Below are 23,220 nucleotides of genomic sequence, written 5' to 3'. Positions count from 1 at the left end.
ACAGAAGAAATCCCAATGTCAACAGAAAATTGCAAAAGATGTTCATTGCTAGCAGCAATTGGGGAAAAAAACAGATTATCTGTGCAATTATCTATACAAATATAAATAAATATGTACATATATGTCTATATACATATATATGCAGAAACAAAAAGATTGATAATCTAGAATGTTGATAGTATACAGTAAGTGCTCAAGCATTGTTGGTGGGAGTGATAATAAAGTACTTCAAGAAGTTAAGAATTTTTGACAATATCTACCAGAATATAAATCTACATATCCATTGATCTAATAAATTTAAGTAAACTTTGTGTTGTCATTCATATATATTCATAGAATATTCTATGGATATTCTATGAATATATATGAATAATAATAACAGCTAATTGTTTGATACTTGCCAGACATTGTCTTAAGTGATTTATATATCTTATTTCATTTAACTCTCAAAAAACTTCATGTGGAAGGCCGTATTTTTATAATCCCCATTTTATAGCAAACAAACTAAGTGCAGAGATTAGGTAAAGAAAAACTTTATGTGGAAGGCCATATTTTTATAATCCCCATTTTATAGCAAACAAACTAAGTGCAGAGATTAGGTAAAGAGAGATTAAGTAGAGTCAGGATTTGAATTAACCCAGGTAGTCTGCCTCCAGTGCTCTCATTCTTAATGCTTCCACATCCCTCAGAAATATCCTCTCAGGTTCACAAAGAAGTTGTTACAGGAGGGTTTCTGTAACTTTTTTGTAGTAAGGGACAACTGAAACCTGCCTAACTGCTTATCAATATTGGTATGATTAAGTAAGTTTTGATATATCCATGCAATATAAAACTGTTTCTCTACAAAATGGAATAATAATTCTAAGCAAACAGTATGTAAAACACTGCAGGACATAATATTAAGGTAGAAGTAAAGGAGTTATAACAGTACTGATTTTTTTATATATATGAATATGTGTCTGTATATGTATGTAAATGCATAAGAAAAAGATTTGAAGGATACATGGTAATGGTGATTGGGACTTACATATTTCATTTGCCTCTGACATAGGTTATAAAATAGTACAAATGTAATAGATTTGAGCTCAGTAAGCTCTAAAGACAAAATCAAACAAAAAACAATAAAACAGATATAGTCCTTTCATTCACATCATTTAGTGGGGGTAAGAAATACTTGAAACATGCATAAATGCTACATTAGGGAAATTACAGGAACCACTGGAGTCCCTGGGGGGAATTACATCAAACCTGATTGACAGGGGTGGATGATTATGGTACTTTAAGCAAAGGTGGCAGTATTCAATAACCATTCAAATACTCTTTTAGACATACAGAAAAACTTCAAGGTAAAAGGGAGCATGTTAAGCTTGGAGACCCAATCAATGTAGTTCCACATGGCAGGTATATGGAATTCTTGGGAAGAAAGTGTACAAGAAAAGACTGGAAAGTTGGGCAAGGATTGGCTCTCACAGGGCCTTATTGGCCATGTTCATGGCTTTTGACTTTGTGTTAAGTCATTAAAAGGTTGTTAGGAAAATAAGAGACCAGTGATAATTTGGTTTGGGAAGGTCCTCAAGCAGCGCTCTGAGGATGGGTGAGGAGTAGGCAAGCTTTGAGACAGGGAGGCTGCTGTGGTTTGGATGAGGTTTGTTCCCGCCCAAATTTATGTTGAATTCGATTCCCAATGTTGCAGTGTTGAAAGGGAGGCCCTAGTTGGAGGTGTTTGGGTCATAGGAGTGGATCCCTCATGAATAGATTAATGCCATCTCATGGAGTGAGTTCTTGCTCTCACAAGACTGGATTAGTTACTTCAAAAGTGGGTTGTTCCTTCTCATGTTTGGTCTCCTTGCACATACTCATTTCCCCTTCCACCTTCTGCCATGAGTTGAAGTGGCACAAGGCCCTCACCAGATGGGCTGCCTGATCTTGGACTTCCCAGCCTGCAGAATTGTGAGCCAAACTTCTTATCTTTATAAATTACCCAGCATCAGATATTCTGTTATAGCAACACAAAACAGACTAGGACAGAGCCCAATCAGGATAATCAGGAGGTTGTCTGGATGAAGGTGAATCTGGAAATGAAGACAAATGAACGGATTTGAGAGCAATTAGAAGGTGGAAAAGAAAGGAGTTGGAGATTCATTTGAAGACTGTGGGCGAGAAGGAAGAATCTAGGAAAATGTAGGCAGTTCACATAAGAATCATATTAATTCCTGAAAATGTGTTTCCCATGTATTAAGCATTTAATCTTATTTTTCATTTAAACTAATTACATGTGCTCATGTAGACAGTTCACTCTTTAACGGCAAAGACAACATTTTAAAAGTGTTCATAGTCCCTCCTACTTGACATAGTAACAAACAAGAACTTAATAAGCACTTAACAAGTGAAGACAGAGTATGGCAGTATCCTTATTATAAAAATACAAATAAAAACCCATAAAATACCAATAAAAGGACCAATAATAAATGTTGACCTAATGCCTTAAAGAATTAAAGAATCCAAAACTGTTTTAATTGATTGCAGCAAGGAAAAGCAGTTGATGAATATAGCTGTCATTCTTTATTTTCAATATTTAGCATTTTAGGGCATCACACAAATAATGCATTACGTGTTATTATAACATGGCACATTAAAATAATTTAGGATTTTCTCCTCATCATACCACATTCCCTCATTGATACTATGGCTGCTGCTGCTGCTGCTGAAAAAGCGTGTATTAAAAGTTCAAAACTCATAGGTACAAAGGTACTTTATTTTCAGAAGTGCTGCACTCTTTTCAGATGAATTCCTGTTAATCCAACCAAAAACTAATATTCCTAGATTATTACAAAAATATTCACACTGCACATTCACACTCCATAAAATCAGCCTGGAACATTTTCATGACTTACAGAAGAAATTAGGCCCCACATTCAAAGAGCTGGTTATTAAATATTGTATTTTTCAAAATATCAGCATGTCAAAAACACTAGTATTTCATAGATAGAAATTTCAAGAGATGGAAATGAATATAGGCTTTAAACTTTAATAACAATGCAAAGATGCTGCTAACAAAGGCTGCCTTTGGTGATTTGATTTTTCTTAAGCATTTTTAAAAGGTTAACGAATAGGGAGTTAACCTTCAAAGTAAGTTCAAGGAGTCCTCTGTAATTGTGTGGTTTGTGTTTAACTGGAATACAGATCAAACTACAATATTGCCAAAGAAAAAATAATCTGTTTTTCCCAGTCACATATAAATACCTTTTAAGTTATGTTTTGGGATCCTTTAAATTTAATTTTAATATGTTTCTGCTCAAAACAAGAGTGTCCATCAAGTAAAGGAAGAAGAACATGGGTGTTGTATAAAAACTGCTGCTTCTAATCACCATGCCTGTTGATATACAGCTAGAGACCTACCTTCCCCCCAAAAAGAAAACCACTATTTATAAAACAGCCAGCATATCAAATATACAGAAAGTATTATGACTATAGTCTATCTTAAAGTTCTTAAGCTTTTTACCTGTGACCACGAGGAAAATAAAATGTTGCTTTTTATAATGTGGTATTCTGTGAAGAGCAGTTTTTGCTTACATAACTTCACTTCAAAGGATTTGCTAGGACAATCAGATTGGTTCAAGCTGAAACAGCTCAATTACTTGTAAAAACTGCCGTAGGCTTTAACAGCCTACAGGGCTTTAAAAATGAATGATGCTATAGTATTTGCGTCCTTAAGAAGACAGCCAGAAATCAAACTAAACAAATGTGAAAAAAAAAATCTATTCTTGAACACTATTTCAAAGTATGTCTATTCTTTATTTACACACCTATTTAGAAGACATAAGTAGACCCTACCAACTTTGTCAATACTACCAAATGGCTAATGAGCATAGGCCAAGACTGTTAGGATATATAGTTAATATTGTGAAAAAACTCAGATAAAGGTATTCACACACGAAGCCATTTATACATCCCATTTTTAACTTTAAATTAATTGGGAGTCATAAGAAATATAAAAACCAAAATGTATAAAAGTAACCTTATTTTAGTTTGTGGGCTCTTGTATTTTGTTGCTCTGTTAAACAATTTTATTATCTGCTTTTATTGTGCCTGTTAGACTTTTGTATTAGCCCTGGAGGGTAAGATTATATTACAGTGTGTACCTATGATTATGGTGAAATCATAAAACCCTAAGCACATATGTAAACCAAAGGAATTTTCTTTTCCTATGGAAAACTCAGAGGAATTGAAACTGCCTTTATTATAACAGTGAAAGGGATCTGACCTACCCAACTCCATCTTGCTGCTAACTTCCAAACTGTCCTTGTTCATTCCTGGGTGCAGGCCAAACTAATTTTGGGAGTGAATTTAATGTAATGCTGAAAAAAAAAAAAATAACAGCCCTTTCTAAAACAAACCACCTTCTTGCCGAGGGACTAGTCTGCCTTTGTAGGACTAACAAATTAGCCACAAGATTAAAAATTGTGGTTTAGGAGTCATGCAGCCAGAGGCCACAAGATTCTGAACCTCTCCAAAATGCTCCTGGCGATTACATCACTGCTGTGATGTAAAACCTAAGATCATTGCTGCAGACATTTTGCAGACCCTACATTTTGATGCAACAGCTGATACCACTCAGACGGGTAATCTGGCTCAACCAGTTCTGTGATCCCACCCAGGAACAGAAGACTGCAAGAAAAACCCACTTCAATACCCTATGATTTCATCCCTGACTAATCGGATCTCCCCCTTTCTTGACCCTCCCACCCCCCTACCAAATTATCCTTAAAAACCTGGATCCCGGAATTTTTAGGGAGACTGATTTGAGTAATAATGAAACTCTGATCTCCTGTACAGCCAGCTTTATGTGATTTAAACTCTTTATCTATTGCAATTCCCCTGTCTTGATAAATCAGCTATGTCTGGGCAGTGGGCAAGAAGAACCTGCTGTGTGGTTACAGAATGATATAACACAGGAACAGAAAACCAAACACTGCATGTTCTCACTCATGAGTGGGAGGTGAACAATGAGAACACATGGACATAGGGAGGGGAACATCACACACCAGGGCCTGTTAGGGGTGGGGGGTTAGGGGAGGGATAGCATTAGGAGAAATGCCTAATGTAGATGACGGGTTGATGGGTGCAGCAAACCACCATGGCACGTGTATACCTATGTAACAAACCTGCATGTTCTGCACATGTATCCCAGAACTCAAAGTATAATAATACTACTAATAATAATAATAAAAGAGATTTATGTGGAAGACCCTTCACCTCTCTTTTAACAGTGGGTCCTTATCCAGGGCTGCATCAGAGAGGTGGGACAAAGGCTTATTTGCCACAATTCTTGCGAAGAGTCTCCCTGGTATAAACCAGACACCCATGGATAATTCACCAGAAAGAAAGAAACAAATGTGGCTCTCTTTTAAAAAATATTCATTCATTCATTCTTCCAGTTATTCAACAAAAAATTTTTAAACAAAATGACAGGAAAGTTGCTAGGCACTGTAAATAGTTGTCTCTGAACTACTTTGGATATAGAGACAAGTAGTAAAAATTAAAACAATATGGTAAGAAGTGATGATGGTTTGCCCATGTTATCAAACTTCAGGGAATACAAAGAGAGAAAGAATACCCGGACAGTTCAAGACAGATAGAGCTGAAACATTCCTGAAGCCAACCAATAAAGTATGCAGGTGATATTTTATAGAGTATATTGAAAGTAAGTAAGTTATTGTCAGAATTCAAGTTATAAAGGTTCAGCACTTAAAGACTGAAGTTTGAGAAACTGCCTAAGTGAAGAATACAATTTCAGAGTAGAAGCTCACATGTAAAAAGTGGAAATCTCACAAAACATATAGGAAAAATTAATATATAGAGGAGTTTCTAGAAAGAACAAGTATTATTTATTTCACCATGTTAAGGAAGTTCTGGGAAGCTCAATATAAACTCATAAACTCTTTAGAGTTTTTCATAAATACGTGTGTGTGTGTGTGTTTGTGTGTGTGTGTGTATTATAGTAAAGGATATAGTTCTAACTGTGGATATGAATGCATGTAGCTCCCACCCCTCCTTCCTGAACACACACACCAGATTCTCTCTTTACAAACTCATCCACTCCCAAAGTGATGAAAAACAGAAAATCAAAAATTCCAGAGGATAGCAAAGAAGTGTATGATTTTGATTTTAAATTAAAATGACCACTGCTGTTTTAGCCTAAATTAACAATGGCTGAGATTGTTGTCATAAAAATAATAGATTTCTGACTTCCTGAATATAACCTGTTTTATCTGTTTTTGGATGATCTGAAATCTTCTCAGGGCTCAAATTGTTTTAGACATCCAGTACTAGTTTCCAGCCTGCATCCATTCTTCCTTTTTCAGGGAGAAGCAATTCATTGTTTTGTGTTTCAGGTTTGGGGTTTCCTCCCTCTGCCTACACTATCGCTGGTAGATTCTACCATTGCTTAGCTGCACTGACTGTCTCTGAGACACACAGAAACATAAATGCCCTTTAGGAAGTTCTTAGATATCTTCAACACATCCCCAAAAGTCCTTGTTCTGCCTCCCAAACTACTTTTCTAGATTTAAATAAATCCATTTTATAAGAACAATAACCCCAAATATTATTTATTGTAATGTAAAAACTGCACTTTCCGGGATATACAAATAGTCCCTATTGTGCAACATAAAGTCATTAGTTCCAGATAGTAGGCATTTTTTCCCATGCTTTACATTCTAAAGTTATTCATTTCATTATAATTTGAGAAATGGTTCCATCATTTATCTGCCTTTTTCATTCAGTTGAAAATTATACAAAAGACTAGCACATTACTTTTCACAAATATTCATCATGGATGAATATAATACATGTGATTACAATTATTTTCAATTACTAGTATTCCTGAATGTACACTGCATGCAATCACACATAACACACTTTTCTCCTCCATTACTCCTTTATTCATATTTGAACTTATATATTTCTACAAGTAATGATTTGAATTCAAAAAGTATAATCAAAAGAAAATGAAAAGGTTATATAAATGTCACTGCCTTGCTGTGAATATTACATGCGCTTGCTGAATTCAACTCTGAACATATGGACTAGATTTCTACTGTAAAGGGAAATACATCTATGCATGAAATGGTGTTCCTCGTAATAGCTTTTTAACATAGAAGAGGCTTGAAAACGTGTGAAAAAGTCCTTTTCCTAATCACACACTTAAACATACAATACCCCCATTCTTCTTTATACAGCGATGCTGGATCTTAATAAGAAACTTCATACTGCTCCTTCTACTCCTTCTCTTCTAGGTACTTGTATATAAAAAAGATTTGCCGGGCGCGGTGGATCAAGCCTGTAATCACAGCACTCTGGGAGGCTGAAGGGCGGATCACTGGAAGTCAGGAGTTCGAGACCAGCCTGGCCAACATGGTGAAACCCCGTCTCTACTAAAAATACGAAAATTAGCCGGCCATGGTGGCGGGCACCTGTAATCCCAGCTACTGGAGAGGCTGAGGCAGGAGAATCCCTTGAACCGGGAGGCAGAGGTTGTAGTGAGCCGAAATCGCGCCACTGCACTCCAGTCTGGGCAACAGAGTTAGACTCCGTCTCAAAAAAAAAAAAGTTTGAATTTTCTTATGAGGACTAAACTTGGACCTTTTCCTCTCTTGTCCAAGTTCGTATCATGCCCTATTGACCATACAATCTCATCACATGGGTTCATTTAACCCTGTGTAATGTGGGTTAGCCACTGATATAGGAGTTGAGATGAAATTACTTAGGCAGACAGTGAGGGTACAGGAGTCCTCGGTAAGGTTTTCCCTTTTAATGAAAAGCAGCTCTAGAATCATTTTCTAACAAAGAGCAGTTTGTAAAATTGAACTGCAGATATAGATGCTGGCACCTGGGCCAATCATGTTCAAAACAGCGACTCCATCTTCCCTTTTCTCTTTGGCAGCCATATGTACAGTAAGGAGCAGACAAGATGGCGCCAGTGGAGTGGAAAGTCTATTTGCATAATAAGATTAGGGTGGGGTGGCCAGCCTTCCCACACTCTATGTAAAGGGCGCACCTGATCCAACCATTCTGTGGGCCCTAGTAAATCAGCCTCCTCAAGCCTGCCTATAAAATCGCGCGCATCCGACTCTGGTGGTCTTTCCCTTTCCGAAGCCCTCTCTCTCACCAGAGAGTGGGCTGTCCTCCTTTCTCTTTCTTCTGCCTATTTAACCTCCACTCCTAAACTCCTCGTGTGTGTCCCTGTCCTAAATTTTCTTGGCATGAGAGGACAAACCCCTAGTATTTACTCCAGACAACATAGCCGCTTCATTGCCAATCTGATTCTGGCATAAAAACATATGACAGATAAAGAAGGAACCCAAAGTACATTTCTTTGCCATATTTTGAAATGGCCCTGCAAAGACATCTTTTGTGGGGGAAAAATCTGCATCTAGCTAGACCTTTCCCCTTCCAGTCCCTCCCAAACCTGAGGAGATTAACTGAGAGTTTAGCACCTTTTAAAGGTTTGAATAGGAAACACTTGCCAACTATTGCCTCTAAGGTGGCCACCTATGATACTTCATCTGCATAATAAGAACCTTGGTTTCCACAACCTCCTATCTTAACCCAGTCACTCTTTCCTATTGAGTCTAGGTATTTAGATAATAACTTGACCAAACCAATATATCCCTCATATGAGTTCACTGATGTGTCTCATATCTCACTAAAATGTGTAACATCAACCTATAACCCAACCATCTTGGGCACATGTTCTCTGGAACTCTCCAGACTGTGCCTTGGGCCAGGTTCACTCAAATTTGGTTCAGAATAAAGCTCTAAATGTTTTACAGAGTTTGCCTGTTTTCATTGACACTTAAATGTACCTTCAAAAATCAGAGCATGCCAATTAAAATCAAATAGGCTTTTCTAAGCCAGCTAATAGATTGTATTACAGAAAGAGGATGTAGGCCTGGATTTTTGTTGTTGTCCTTATGGGTTACATAATAATGACAATAATGACACTAATGACCATAAGGCCTATATAAAAACTGAGTCCTTTTGTATCCTTATTTTTCTGCCTTTTTAAATGCTTCAGTTTTTGGCTTTTTTTGTTTTAAGTAATGTAGCTATTGCAGAAATCTAGAAAACTATACAGAATGTAATTATTAATAATCCCACCACCCAGTAATAGGATTTTCTCATTTTTTTCCTTTTTAATGACTTTCAATTCTTAAAATAAGTAATGTATGAATATTAGAAAATATATAAAAATATAGGGAAAAGAATTACCCATAATCCTACCACCCACTGATAGTCTATGTTTACTTCTATTTCAATATATATACTTCTCTGTAACTAAAGTACGAAAACATTTTACTCTTATATTATTTTTCACATATATTTACTGATGAATAATTTACTATGTTCTTCAGAAATATAAATTTAAATATCTGCATAATTTTCCATCTTGTTTCTGTATGAAGTCATTTAATCTTCCCCTACTAAGATATTTTAAAAAATATTCTTAATTCAAGTAAATAATAAATATAGATCTCTGTATGGCTTTCTTCATTTTTCCAGCATAACACTTGGGTTGAGAAAAAAAAAGATAATATTTAGGTGTTTGAAATATAGTTCTTATTTTACATCAAAATTTACTTCATAGTATAACTTTCTCATATGCAGTTTTCTGCAATATTATGGTAATAAACAATATTTTAACTAGAAGAATAACAGCAATAATGAAACACATATTCAGTATGTTTCAATTTTATTTTCTCCTGTAGAGAAAGAAAAATGTCAGAATTGTGTACCTGGGGATATGATGTAGAAGAAATCTTTAAATTCATCCATCCAAACTTCTGCCAGTCTCCTGTTGTTCTTGTTGATGACATGACCAGTGCCACCAGGAAAAGTGTATGGAGTCGCCTTCCGAAAAACATGACCAACATGGGAGCAAGTAACAATCTCCAAGGAGCCTCCACATTGCCAAATCTGGGAAAAGGAACAATCATTGTAAATAATGCAATAATATTGTATCAGACGAAGCAACTGAAGCTTAGGCCAAATCTTCAGATCTTACATGTTTCAAGCAAATATCTGATGCAAAAATTAGAATTAGTACACTATACTTACTTTTGGCAAAGGATGCGAATTTGGAAGATCTTGATATATTTAAATACTTGTAGCATTGGAATTATGGAGGTAAGATACATTTAATGTATGTCTCTTTATTAGAATACCTAATTTCTAGTTTCTAGTAGTTAACCTAATTGCTAGTTAGTAGATTTGGTACCCAAATCTGCTATTACTGAATCTGTACATGTTACATGCCATTGTCAAAAACTAAATTTGATTTGGAGAAAAATCAGTTACTCTCCATCCATCTGGAATTATAAATGACCATTCATTCTAAGCTGGTCATATACCTTGCATCTTAAGACTTTGGATTTATTATTAAGATGTGTTAGGACACCTTTATAGGTGCTCAAGGTCTACATATCCTTCAAAACTCATCTTCACCAAGATCATTTCTTCTAGAAAGCTCTGGGGGGAGATTTAGTAATGTGTACCTTTTGTATTTTAAGCATGCTTTTAGGACTGATTACAATTATTCACTTCCTTATCACTCCTTTAAAACTATAAATTCTTAGAAAATATACCGTATATTTCTTAGTATCCTAGAATTCACTGTGTATTTGAGGCCAAGTATGATGCAAACTAGCCATAAAATACTGATTTCTATGAAATTACATTGTATAATCATAGCTTGTACTGTTTCTCTCTATATATGTGTATACACACACAATACTATACATACAATTATATATATATATATTACATATATGCTACAGGTTTTCTTGTCACAATAAATAGAAGTCATAGTTACTGTTCTACAAAATTTGGAAAACATGGTTTTATACTGTAACTAACATTGTTTTCATTTGATACATCTGATTTAAGTAGAGTTACTTTTTTTGAAAGAAAAATATCTTTCTGGCCATTTCTGGCCAGGTGCGGTGGCTCACACTTGTAATCCCACCACTTTGGGAGGCCGAGGTGGGCAGATCATGTGAGGTCAGAAGTTTGAGACCAGCCTGACCAACATGGCAAAAACCTGTCTCTACTAAAAATACAAATATCAGCCGGATGTGGTGGCACACGCCTGTAGTCCCAGCTACTCAGGAGGCTGAGGCGAGAGAATCGCTTGAACTCGAGAGGCAGAGGTTGCAGTGAGCCGAGATCACGCGCCATTGCACTCCAGCCTGGGTGTCAAAAGCGAAACTCTATCTTAAAAAAAAAAAAAAAAAAAGAAAAGAAAAAGAAAGAAAGAAAAAAACCTATCTTTCCACCTGACCCTTCAGATAAATTTAGCTTAGAAAAGAGCTGCTATTGGACTTGGGTAGCAGTAAGAAGACAATCGCTTTTTTATCAGAAGATAAAAGATGATAAATAATAAGTCATAATAATCAATAATGGTTTGTGCATTTCATGTAAATCTATTCTTTTTTATTTTATAATTTTTAAACAGTGTAATGCTAGCAGAAAAATAGGTCCAACAAACACTGAAATACAGATGAATATAAGAGAAGAATAGAAACCTTCCTCCCTCTTAAAAGACAAGGAAGCTCATTCTTAAATAATCAGCATATTTCAGGCCGGGCGCGGTGGCTCACGCCTGTAATCCCAGCACTTTGGGAGGCCGAGGCTGGCAGATCACGAGGTCAGGAGATCGAGACCATCCTGGCTAACACAGTGAAACCCCGTCTCTACTAAAAATACAAAAAAAAAAAAAATTAGCTGGGCATGGTGGCGGGCGCCTGTAGTCCCAGCTACTCTGGAGGCTGAGGCAGGAGAATGGCGTGAACCCGGGAGGCGGAGCTTGCACTGAGCTGAGATCACGCCACTGCACTCCAGCCTGGGCGAGAGTGAGACTGTCTCAAAAAAAAAAAAAAAAGAAGTATTTCATTGACTGATAACTTCCTCATCTTTCTAGCTTCATGAAATATATGAACCTTCTTGTGATTACGCACATTTTTACCATCTTCCTGTTAAAATGGAGGCAGTTAATCCCTATCTTATCAAAGACAAATCAATATTCTTTTTCAGTCCTCCATTATATCCCTTATTATATCCCTTGTATCTTTCTTAAGGATGTCACTAATTTAGTGATTTCTCTTGCTTTTCTCCTGAAATATTAATGTTTCTCATTACTAGATTATGCCTATCTTTGCATAATACCTTCTAAAGTCGTCTTTCAAATAGCTTCAAAAATTTATAAAACACACAAAGAAATCAATCGTTTAATATATATATCCTAGCTATCTAATTGTTTCCTTTTACCATTAAATAATATAAAATATATATTTTATCTACATTTTGTATTTTATATATATTTGTAACTCTAATATATATCTTATATTTTTGTCATGGTAAAATTATGAATTATGTAATTTTAGCATATTAGTGATACATGTTCTTAGGAAACAACAGTGAAAGCAGAAAGACAATTAAGATTCTAATGAACTGACAGACAAGAGATGCTGGGGATTAGGACAAGGATGGTGGCAGTGGAAACAGAGAGAGATGGTGTCATGTTCCTAAAGAACATGTATCACTAATATGGTAAAAACATATTTTAGTGGCCAGGCGCACTGGCTCACGCCTGTAATCCCAGCACTTTGGGAGGCAGAGGTGGGCAGATCATGAGGTCAGAAGATCGAGACCATCCTGGCTAACACGGTGAAACCCCATCTCTACTAAAAATACAAAAAAATTAGCTGGGCGTGGTGGTGGGCGTCTGTAGTCCCAGCTACTCAGGAGGCTGAGGCAGGAGAATGGCATGAACACGGGAGGCGGAGCTTGCAGTCAGCCGAGAATGTGCCACTGCACTCCAGCTTAGGCGACAGAGCGAGACTCCATCTCAACAACAACAACAAAATATTTATATATCTGTAAAATATATATGTAATTTATATATAATTATATAGAATTATATATAATTTATATATATAATTCTATATAATTATACATAATTATATATAAATTATAGAATTATAATTATAAATTATATATAAATTATATAATTATATATAATTTATATATAATATATTTTATATATTATATATAATTTATATATAATATATTTTATATATTATATATAATATATATTTTATATATTATATATAATTTATATATAATATATTTTATATATTATATATAATATGTATTTTATATATTATATAAGAATTATATATAATATGTATTTTATATATTGTATACGAATTATATATAATATGTATTTTATATATTGTATATGAATTATATATAATATGTATTTTATATATTGTATATGAATTATATATATGTATTTTATATATTGTATATGAATTATATATTATATATTTTATATATTGTATATGAATTATATATAATGTATATTTTATATATTGTATATGAATTATATATAATATATATTTTATATATTGTATATGAATTATATATAATATATTTTTATATATTGTATATGAATTATATATAATATATATTTTATATAGTATATGAATTATATATAATATATATTTTATATATTGTATATATTATATATATTTTATAAAATAGATATTATATATAAATTATATATAATATATATTTTATATATTATATATAAATTAAATATAATATCTATTTTATATAATATATATAATTTATATAAAATATCTATTTTATATATTATATAATTTATATAAAATATATATTTTAACATATAAATTATATATTTTAATATATAAATTATATATTTTAATATATAAATATATATTTTCATATATAAATTATATATTATATAATATTATATATTATATAAATTATATATTATATAATATTATATATTATATAAATTATATATTATATATTATATATTATATAAATTATATATTATATAATATTATATATTATATAAATTATATAATATATAATATTATATAATATATAAATTATATATTATATATAATATTATATATTATATAAATTATATATTATATATAATATTATATATTATATAAATTATATATAAATATATTTTATATATTATATATTATATAAATTATATATAAATATATTTATATATTATATATTATATATAATATATATTTCATATAATATATATTTTATATATTATATAAAATATATATAATATATAATTTATATATAATATATATAATATATATTATATATAATTTATATATAATATATATTTTATATAATATATAATTTACATATTATATATTTTATATTATATATAATTTATATATAATATATATTTTATATATTACATATAATTTATATATAATACATATTTTATATAATATATAAATTATATATAATATATATTTTATGTAATATATAAATTATATATAATATATATTTTATGTAATATATAAATTATATATAATATATATTTTATGTAATATATAAATTATATATAATATATATTTTATATATAATTTATATATAATATATATTTTATATATTTTATATAATTTATATATAATATATAGATATATTACATATAATTTATATATAATATATATTTATATATTATATGTATTTTATATATTATATATAATTTATATATAATATATATTTTATATATTATATATAATTTATATATAACATTTTATATATTATACATAATTTATATATTATACATAATTTATATATAATATATATTATATATTATATATAATTTATATATATTTCACATATATAAAATATATGCAAATTATATATAATTTATATATTCATATATATTTATATATAAATTATATATTTATATAAATTATATTTATGTAATTTAGTGATATATATATGTATTTAGTGATACATGTTCTTTCCCTTCCTCAATTTTTATTCGTTTTTGACCTATTATAAAAAATGCTGTTTATTTATGTAGCTCCTCACAATTCCTCTGGTCAAAATAACAAATATCCCTTGATGCATTTATTATCTTGTTGACTGTTTTCTTGGAGTCTCCTGATTTTCCTCTTCTTATATGTTTATCCATTTTTACTTTCAATTTATATTTAAATGTTGGCCTTCATCTCTCTTTATACATTTAATGGGTGGTCTCATTTGTTACTATTAATTTACATAGGACTTGAATGCCAACAATCTCAACGTTTACATCTCAGCCCAGACCTCTTTTCGGGAATCCAGACTTGTGTATCCATATATCTACTTGACACCTCCTCTTGTATGTCCCAGAAACATACAAACAGAAATGTTCAAACTTGGTTTGTTGATTCACCCCTGTTCCGTCAGGCAGGTCTTATTTTTTTCTATTTTTTTTTTTTCCAATTGATAGTATATGGTGCCAACATTCACCCAGATAGTCAAACCAATAAATACATAAGTAAAGTAAAATAAATAACTAAATAAAACTAGAACATATCATTGACTTATTCCTTTCATCATATGTATGCACATGCAATCCATTATTAAATCCTAGTAGTGCTATCTGTAAAATAATTCTCCATATAGCCATCTGTCTTCGTTTGCTTGCGCTGCCATAACAAAATCCTGGGAGGCTTAAACAACAGAAATCCCTTTCTTACAGTTCTAGAGGCTGGGAAGTTAAAGATCAAGGTGCCAGCATGGTCAGTTCCTCATAAGGGTGTTCTTCCTGACTTGTAGATGACTATCTTTTTGCTGTGTCCTTACATCATGGAGAGAGCACTCTGGTATTTCTTTCTCTTCTTATAAGGATATCAGTCCTATCAAATTAGGACCCCATCCTTCTGACCTCATTTATCTTCAATTCCCTCCTCACAGGCCATATGTGAGGCGGTAATTGAAGGCTTCAATACATGAATTTTGTGGGAGCCCTCTCTCTGTTTCCGCTGCCACCATCCTTGTCCTAATCACCAGCATCTCTTGTCTGTCAATTCAACAGACTCTTAATTGTCTTGCTGCTTTCACTGTTGCTTTCTACAATCTGTTTTGTAGTGAGAAACCAAAGTGGTCTTTTAAAAATTTAATTACTTAATTTTACTTCCCTGCTTCAATCCTTGAATGGTTTCTCATTGCACTGTGAATGTAAACAAAATCCTTTAGCAGGGCCTCTAAGACCATACCTGATTCTCCCTCTCTGTCAAAAAACACTGGTGATACTGGCCTTCTGCCACATTCTAGAATAACATACCACATACCTTTTCACACACCAAATTCTCAAATCTCCTTCCCCTGTACCTGGAATACAATTCTGTCAGCACTTCTCCTTGGCTACCTCTTTGCCATACTTGTCATCTCAGCTGAAACATCACTTCATCAGAGAGGTCTTCTCCAATTGCTGACGGGTTGATGGATGCAGCAAACCACCATGGCAGGTGTATACCTATGTAACAAACCTACACATTCTGCACATGTATCCCAGACTTAAAGTAGAATAATACAAATATAGAATTTTTAAAAAAATAAAATAAAAATAAAGTAGCCCCACCCCAGTTATTTTCTCTAAGAGAACCCTGTTCAGTTCCCTCTTTGCTTACCACAATCTGTAACTTGTTTATTTGTATTCCTCTCTCTCTCTCAGACATGATTTAGTAGAGTACTCAACATTCATTTTGTGACCAGGCTTTTGTAAAAGGTGCTCCAATTTCAGAAGAAATGACACATGACTTGTTATACATGAGAAGGAATTTAAGGTCTTCTCTTCATTGTGAGGAGTGCAAGGTGTTTGGTAAAGAGGCTTTTCCCTCCCTTCCTATGGAATACGCAGAAATGAAGAGCTTCTTTCCTCCTTCACTCAAACAAGGGAGCTAACTGAATGAAGGAGAGACTGGTATTTCTCTCCCGGCTGGACAGTTGTACAGCAAATTAGCATGCTATCCTGGTGCTGCCTTTAGAGCAGAGAAGAATATGTTCAGAGAGCTACATGACCCTAGTAAAAGAGAGACCACTCCCAATCTAGTGAATTCTGAAGCTATGGTTGGGGTTTATTTTACAGGTTGTTCCAGCAGAATTGATAGGTCCAGTGATGCAGTGAACCTTGAAGGAAGTGGTCTTTAATAGCATCTGGACAAGACCTCAGTCATTTCTGGGCTCTATAGAGCATGGAACATAGAAAAGAAAGAATGAGCTATGGGACTAACAATATGGCAGATCAGCAAGGAGGCACACTTTGAGAAAGGCAGTTGGGTGAAATAGAGACTAAGATCTTCCTCTCCAAAAGGCCCTTGGAAAAGAGAAGAAATAAAGGCTGAAGCTGAGCACAGTTTTTAAGAAAACAATAAAACTATGTACAGAAGATAATCACCCGGGTAAGGCCACCAACAGCAAGTGGAACCATATGGAGCCAACAACGGCAAGCCATCATCAAACTTATCAGAAGAGACCTGCCGTTTTTCTAGCCTTCCTATTTCACCCTACCCATTGGGGAAGGCAACCCACAAACCCCTGCCCTCTCTCATTCCAAGCTCCTCTTTCATCATGGGCCTAGGGAGAGAAGAGAATGTGAGCTATGTGTGCCTACAAAAATCAAGGCTTTACAGTGGACATTAGAGTTTTCTCTAATGGCTGGGCATGGTTCCTCACGCCTGTAATCCTAGCACTTTGGGAGGCCCAGGCGGGCCAATCACCTGAGGTCAGGAGTTTGAAACCAGCCTAGTCAACATGGTGAAACCTCGTCTCTACTAAAAATAAAAAAATTAAAAAATTAGCTGGGCACATGGTGGCGGGTGCCTATAATCCCAGCTACTTGGGAGGCTGAGGGAGGAGAATCACTTGAACCTGGGAGGCAGAGGTTGCAGTGAGCCGAGGTCGCGCCACTGCACTCCAGCCTGGGTGACAGAGAGAGACTCCATCGCAAAAAAAATAAAATAAAATAAAAGAATTTTCAATAATGAAAAGTGATTACAAAGCTATAAAATCAGTGCTAAATAACATTAAGGACTGAAAATGAGTATTCTTCAGAGCATAAAAGCAATAATTGGGGAAAAAAAGCCATTTTAAATCTGTACTCCACTAAATTCAGACTAAGCCCTGTTTAATATAAACTACTGACTGACAGTTGTCCTCAGGACTCTCCATTTGCCTTTTTACAAATATGGATTAGCACTATGGTTGCGTGAGTTAGACGCACAGGGCTCTTTATTTCCACTCTGTTGCTTCTTGGTCCTCCCATAGCTTGTGGGTTTATTGGTTCTCTGCCAATATCAGGGCTCTGAACATAATACTCCAAAATATGTCAAGTTGGCAATTGAAAAAACTGCAGTAGCCAGGAGGCCACTCTGACCTTCTCCCACATTTCTACCCCAAAGTATAGCCATCAAGAAATTCTCTGACATACTTTTCCTGAAAGAAGATCATAAGACTCTAGTTTCAGAGGGGTTCTGCCCTATATTTGCAGGCCAAGAAGAATCTGAACAAACAGACCTTGCTAAGTGCCCCACCTCCTTTAATTCCATTAGATCACACTTAATTTTTGTCCAATCATACTTCTATATGACTGTCCATTCTTCTCGGATCCTAAGGATAAAAGTGTCATTGAGTTATGAAACAGATGCCTAAGGATAAAAATTCTTGGATCTTTAGGTCTTCATTGCTGAAGGCTCTCATTTGACATAAAACTTGGGTTAAATAAATTTGTCATGATTTCCTTTTGTGAATCTGTCTGTCTTTTGTATAAGGGTGTCAGTCATAAACCTTGTGACAGGCAGGGAAAAGATATTGTTTCGTTTTCCCCTACATCCTGAACGTGCACACAGAACAGGAAATGAAATCTGGTTTGAAATCTTTTAAAGTAGGGTTACAATGGTCTCACTCCTTTCCATCTTAATTGGCAAAGATAAGGATATATGGAAGTTCAGATTTTATGTTATTCTCCTGACATGTAATGACATTTGTATGTACATATACAGGTATAATTCTGCAAGGGTTGATATTTGTAAGACAAGGAAAACCTGTCTGACTTTGATTCTCACAGATAAAGGCATTTCTTAAATATATTGAGGATAGATACAAAGAAGTGGTGGCAACTGTTCCATAACTCAATGAATACTGGCTCATGTTTTGCCTGTATGCCATAGGCTACTGACTCTTGAAATAATGTGAGTGCTTCTCCCATTGGCCATCTGTGCTCACAGAATGTGTAGATAAATGCTGATACTGCATTTCCTAGGTAAAGCCTCTCCTCAAAATTTGCACAAAAATAAGAAGATTAAGGTAGAAATGCATAACACTATGCATTAATTAGGCTAATATCTACTCATAGTAATACTTAGTTAATACAAGAATAAAACATTTAATTTATGAAATATTGACCAGATACATGTCATATATTTAGACTCCAGGGTAATGTGAAAAATATAAATGTTAAAGCAGAAAGAACTCAAATTGAGTGGAGTCCACAATGACTACCTCGATAATTACCTTTATTGTACCCTCAACATTTTAAAAGGAAGTGAGAAAAGAAAGTAGGAACATTATGACCCAGTCATTAAGAACTTGGGCTATGAAATAAGCAAACAGAATTTTTCTACAGGCTCTGTCATGTACTATGCATACTTGTAAAAATTATTACTTAAGTCTTCAAGGCCTTAACTTTCCCAATGGAAAGTGGGAATAATAATGACTACTTCCAAGACTCTAATAAGATTTTATGTGTAAAGAAACAAGGAACTATGCCGGGCACTTGATATGGGATGAAATAAAATGATACTTGGATATTATTTAACTTTTATTGCCATAATTTCTCAGGGAAATCAACATCTATAGATTACTAGCTGATTCTTGCTTTTTAAAAAGAATTTTATTCAGGTCTTAAAAATGTTGTGTTTCTTTAAAATTACAATATCAATGTCCAGGAGTTATGTACACTGTGTGGCGTCTAATAGTCTATTAGCTTCTAATTAGAATACTGCATTTTATTCCCTGAAATTATTTTACAATGTCTGAACAAACAGTATAAGCTGAATAAAACATGATGTCTCATTCACATGAACAAGTGATATCTGAATTACTTTGTATCACTGAGTATATCAGATTGTTATTTTCTAGGCTTTCAACAGATTAATATTTTATATTTTATCTCTTTCAAGTAAATTTGACCATGTATACAATATAAACTATCCTATCATCCACAGGGAATTAAAGCTTGTCTTTGTTCTCAGATATTTTTATAAATGTCTTATGATGGAGAAGGTTCTTAATCAAAATGTAAAATGCCCATTGCTCATTTGATTATCTACTTTATTTCCCCTGCTAGGAGACAATTAACGAACATACTTTATCCTTTTCATGGTTTTTGGCACCTACATCAGTGACATTTTAATTAAAGTTCATAAACTTCATAAGCTCCACTTTGCAATCTCAGTTCCAGTGCTACTATTGTTTCTAATTTTACAGCTGCTGTACCAAATTCATGCAGCTGCTTGTTTTTATATTAATCTTTATCTTTCCCCTAACCCATAAACACACTATCTCTGGCACAAAGTTGTCCTTTAATATAGTCTTATTGAAAACAAACAGTAATGGAGACCATATAGCACAATGATTATGAGTAGAGGCTATAGCTCCTGATATTATATCCTAGCTCTGCAACTTACTAGCTGGGTGACCTCAGTTACGTCATTTTTCTGTGATTTGGGTCTCAGATAATAAAATGAAACTAGAAGAATCTAACCCAGCAACTCTGGTAAAAGAACATTGTTATGAGGATTAAGGCAAACTAATTCACATAAAGATACTTAGCTTTTATTTGGCAAATGAATTGGAATGGAGTAAATGAGTGATTTATTGAGGAGTTATTGCAACAATCTAGAACAGAGATGATAATGACTTTGCCCAAGGTGATGGCAGTGAAATAGAGAGGAATTTAATAACTTGACACAATTTGGGAAATTAAAATTATGAAATAATATATGAGGGTATGTCAGCAACATGGTGAAAGAGCAGGCTCTGGGCTACCTCTTATCCCACAGACATATCTAGTATACACCTAAACATGAGTCAATTCTCTCCAAGAGAAAGCCAAAATCCAGATGAAAGACCTGTACATGCCAGACTACTGAGAAATACTCACATCAAAATGGATATTGAAAGCAGAAATACACTCATACACTAGCTCCACCCTGAGCACAGAGCCTTACAATTGAGGAGAAAAATCTCAACTACCAGCTTCTTCCTGAGGGGTAAGGGACTTGCTTGTACTACACATAAAGCGCCAACTTTTGCAGTCTTTACAGAGGGCTCGGCTCTTCTATCACCATGCTTGATGAACCACAGGGAGAGGGCATCAGAAGATTTATCTGAAGCATAAAAGGAAAAAAAAAAAAGGTTTGAATTACATTGAGAGGTGACAACGTGCTAGCAGCCCTCGCTCGCTCTTGGCACCTCCTCGGCCTCGGCCTCAGCGTCCGCTCTGGATGCGCTCAATGAGCCCTTCAGCCCGCCGCTGTGCTGTGGGGGCCCCTCTCTGGGGCTGGCCGAGGCCGGAGTCAGCTCCCTCGTCTGGCCAGGAGGTGTGGAGGGAGAGGTGCGGACAGGAGCTGGGGCTGCACGCAGCGCCCGCGGGCCAGCCTGGGTTCTGGGTGGGCAGGGGCTTACTGGGCCCCGCACTCGGCGTGGCCGGCCAGCACCTGCTGGGCTTGATTGGGGGACGAGCTTTCTCTGGGCTGCCGGAGTGCCCAGGCTAGGTGCTGCAAAGTCCCCCAGCGAGTGCCATTGAGAGGTGAAGCCAGCTGGGCTTCTGGGTAGGGTGGGGACCTGGAGAACTTTTCTGTCTAGCTAAGGGATTGTAAACGCACCAATCAGCACTCTGTGTCTAGCTAGAGGTTTTGTAAACACACCAATCAGCACTCTGTGTCTAGCTAAAGGTTTTGTAAACGCACCCATCAGTGCTCTGTGTCTAGCTAATCTGGTGGGGACTTGGAGAACTTTTGTGTCTAGCTAAAGGATTGTAAATGCACCAGTCAGCACTCTGTCAAAACGGACCAATCAGCTCTCTGTGAAACGGACCAATCAGCTCTCTGTAAAATGGACCAATCAGTAGGATGTGGGTGGGGCCAGATAAGGAAATAAAACCAGGCCACCCAAACCAGCAGCGGTAACCCACTGGGGTCCTCTTCCACACTGTGGAAGGTTTGTTCTTTTGCTCTTCACAAAAAATCTTGCTGCTGCTCACTCTTTGGGTCCGGCCCACCTTTATGAGCTGTAATACTCACTGAGAAGGTCTGCAGCTTCACTCCTGAAGCCAGCGAGACCACGAACCCACCAGAAGGGATGAACAACTCCAGATGGAAGGAATAAACAACTCCAGACACGCCACCTTTAAGAGCTGTAACACTCACCATGAAGGTTGCAGCTTCACTCCGGAAGCCAGCAAGACCATGAACCCACCGGAAGGAGGAAACTCTAGACATGTCCAAACATCAGAAGGAATAAACTCCAGACACACCACCTTTAAGAAGTGTACCACTCACTGCAAGGGTCCGCAGCTTCATTCTTGAAGTCAGTGAGACCAAGAACCCACCAATTCTGGACACAACATGAGCCCTCCTAGCAGCTATAGCACTGAGGATTGGCCCAGCTTCTAAATTCCCCCAAATTTGGTCTCAGGCTTTCCCATCAGCTTCCTGTGGTTCTGGCGTTTTAACAAGCCAGCATCTGGGAACCAACATAGCAAATAAAGAATAAGCCTTCTCCAGCTTAAACAGAAAGGAAGGCATGTCCTGTATGTACATTCTTCTCTGGCTTGCTCCTAAGATAAATTCCTGTAATCTCAGTCTACCCCAGCAAGAGAAATGTAAAAGTTCTGCTTGCCTTAACAGGAGAGTGGGCATGCCCCTGGCTTCCTTCCTTGGCTTGCTTTTGAGATAAATTTCTGCAATCTCTCATTAGAGAGAGGCTGGGGGACCTCTTCATTTCTGATTGGAAAAGTAGGCATTCCCTGCACCTTCTTCCCTGCTTTGTTTCAGTGATAATTCTGGACTACATTCTTCCCCTGCTAGGAGTGTGTGAGACTTCCACTTGTTTGAATGGGAGAGTGGGCTCTCCCTGCATATTTTTCCCTGGCTTGCCCCAGCAGTAAATCTAGATATGCAGACTCTGACTGGGAGTAGCTTCTGCATGCATTGAGTGCCCCAACTTTTATAGCCTTTACCCAAGGGAATGGCTCCTAAATCACCTAGCTATGGGAGTTGACAGAGCTCTGCACTCCCGAGTCTCCTAGACCACAGG

General features: G+C 35.2%; 1 protein-coding gene across 11 annotated transcripts in view; it reads right to left on the bottom strand.

Annotated features, from left to right (window-relative positions):
• Positions 1-23,220, bottom strand: part of GALNT13 (polypeptide N-acetylgalactosaminyltransferase 13) — a 580,804-nt gene that overhangs the window by 144,248 nt on the left and 413,336 nt on the right. For all 11 annotated transcript variants that reach the window (XM_002812491.6, XM_024243884.3, XM_054549372.2 and 8 more), the window contains one exon: positions 9,798-9,978. In XM_002812491.6, coding sequence (XP_002812537.1) covers positions 9,798-9,978 — 181 coding nt within the window. The remainder of the gene's footprint in view (positions 1-9,797; positions 9,979-23,220) is intronic.

Source organism: Pongo abelii, chromosome 11, assembly GCF_028885655.2.
Source record: "Pongo abelii isolate AG06213 chromosome 11, NHGRI_mPonAbe1-v2.0_pri, whole genome shotgun sequence".
Lineage (NCBI taxonomy): Eukaryota > Metazoa > Chordata > Mammalia > Primates > Hominidae > Pongo > Pongo abelii.
The sequence above is the reverse complement of the archived record's forward strand: the minus strand, read 5'-3'. Positions and strand labels throughout refer to the sequence as shown.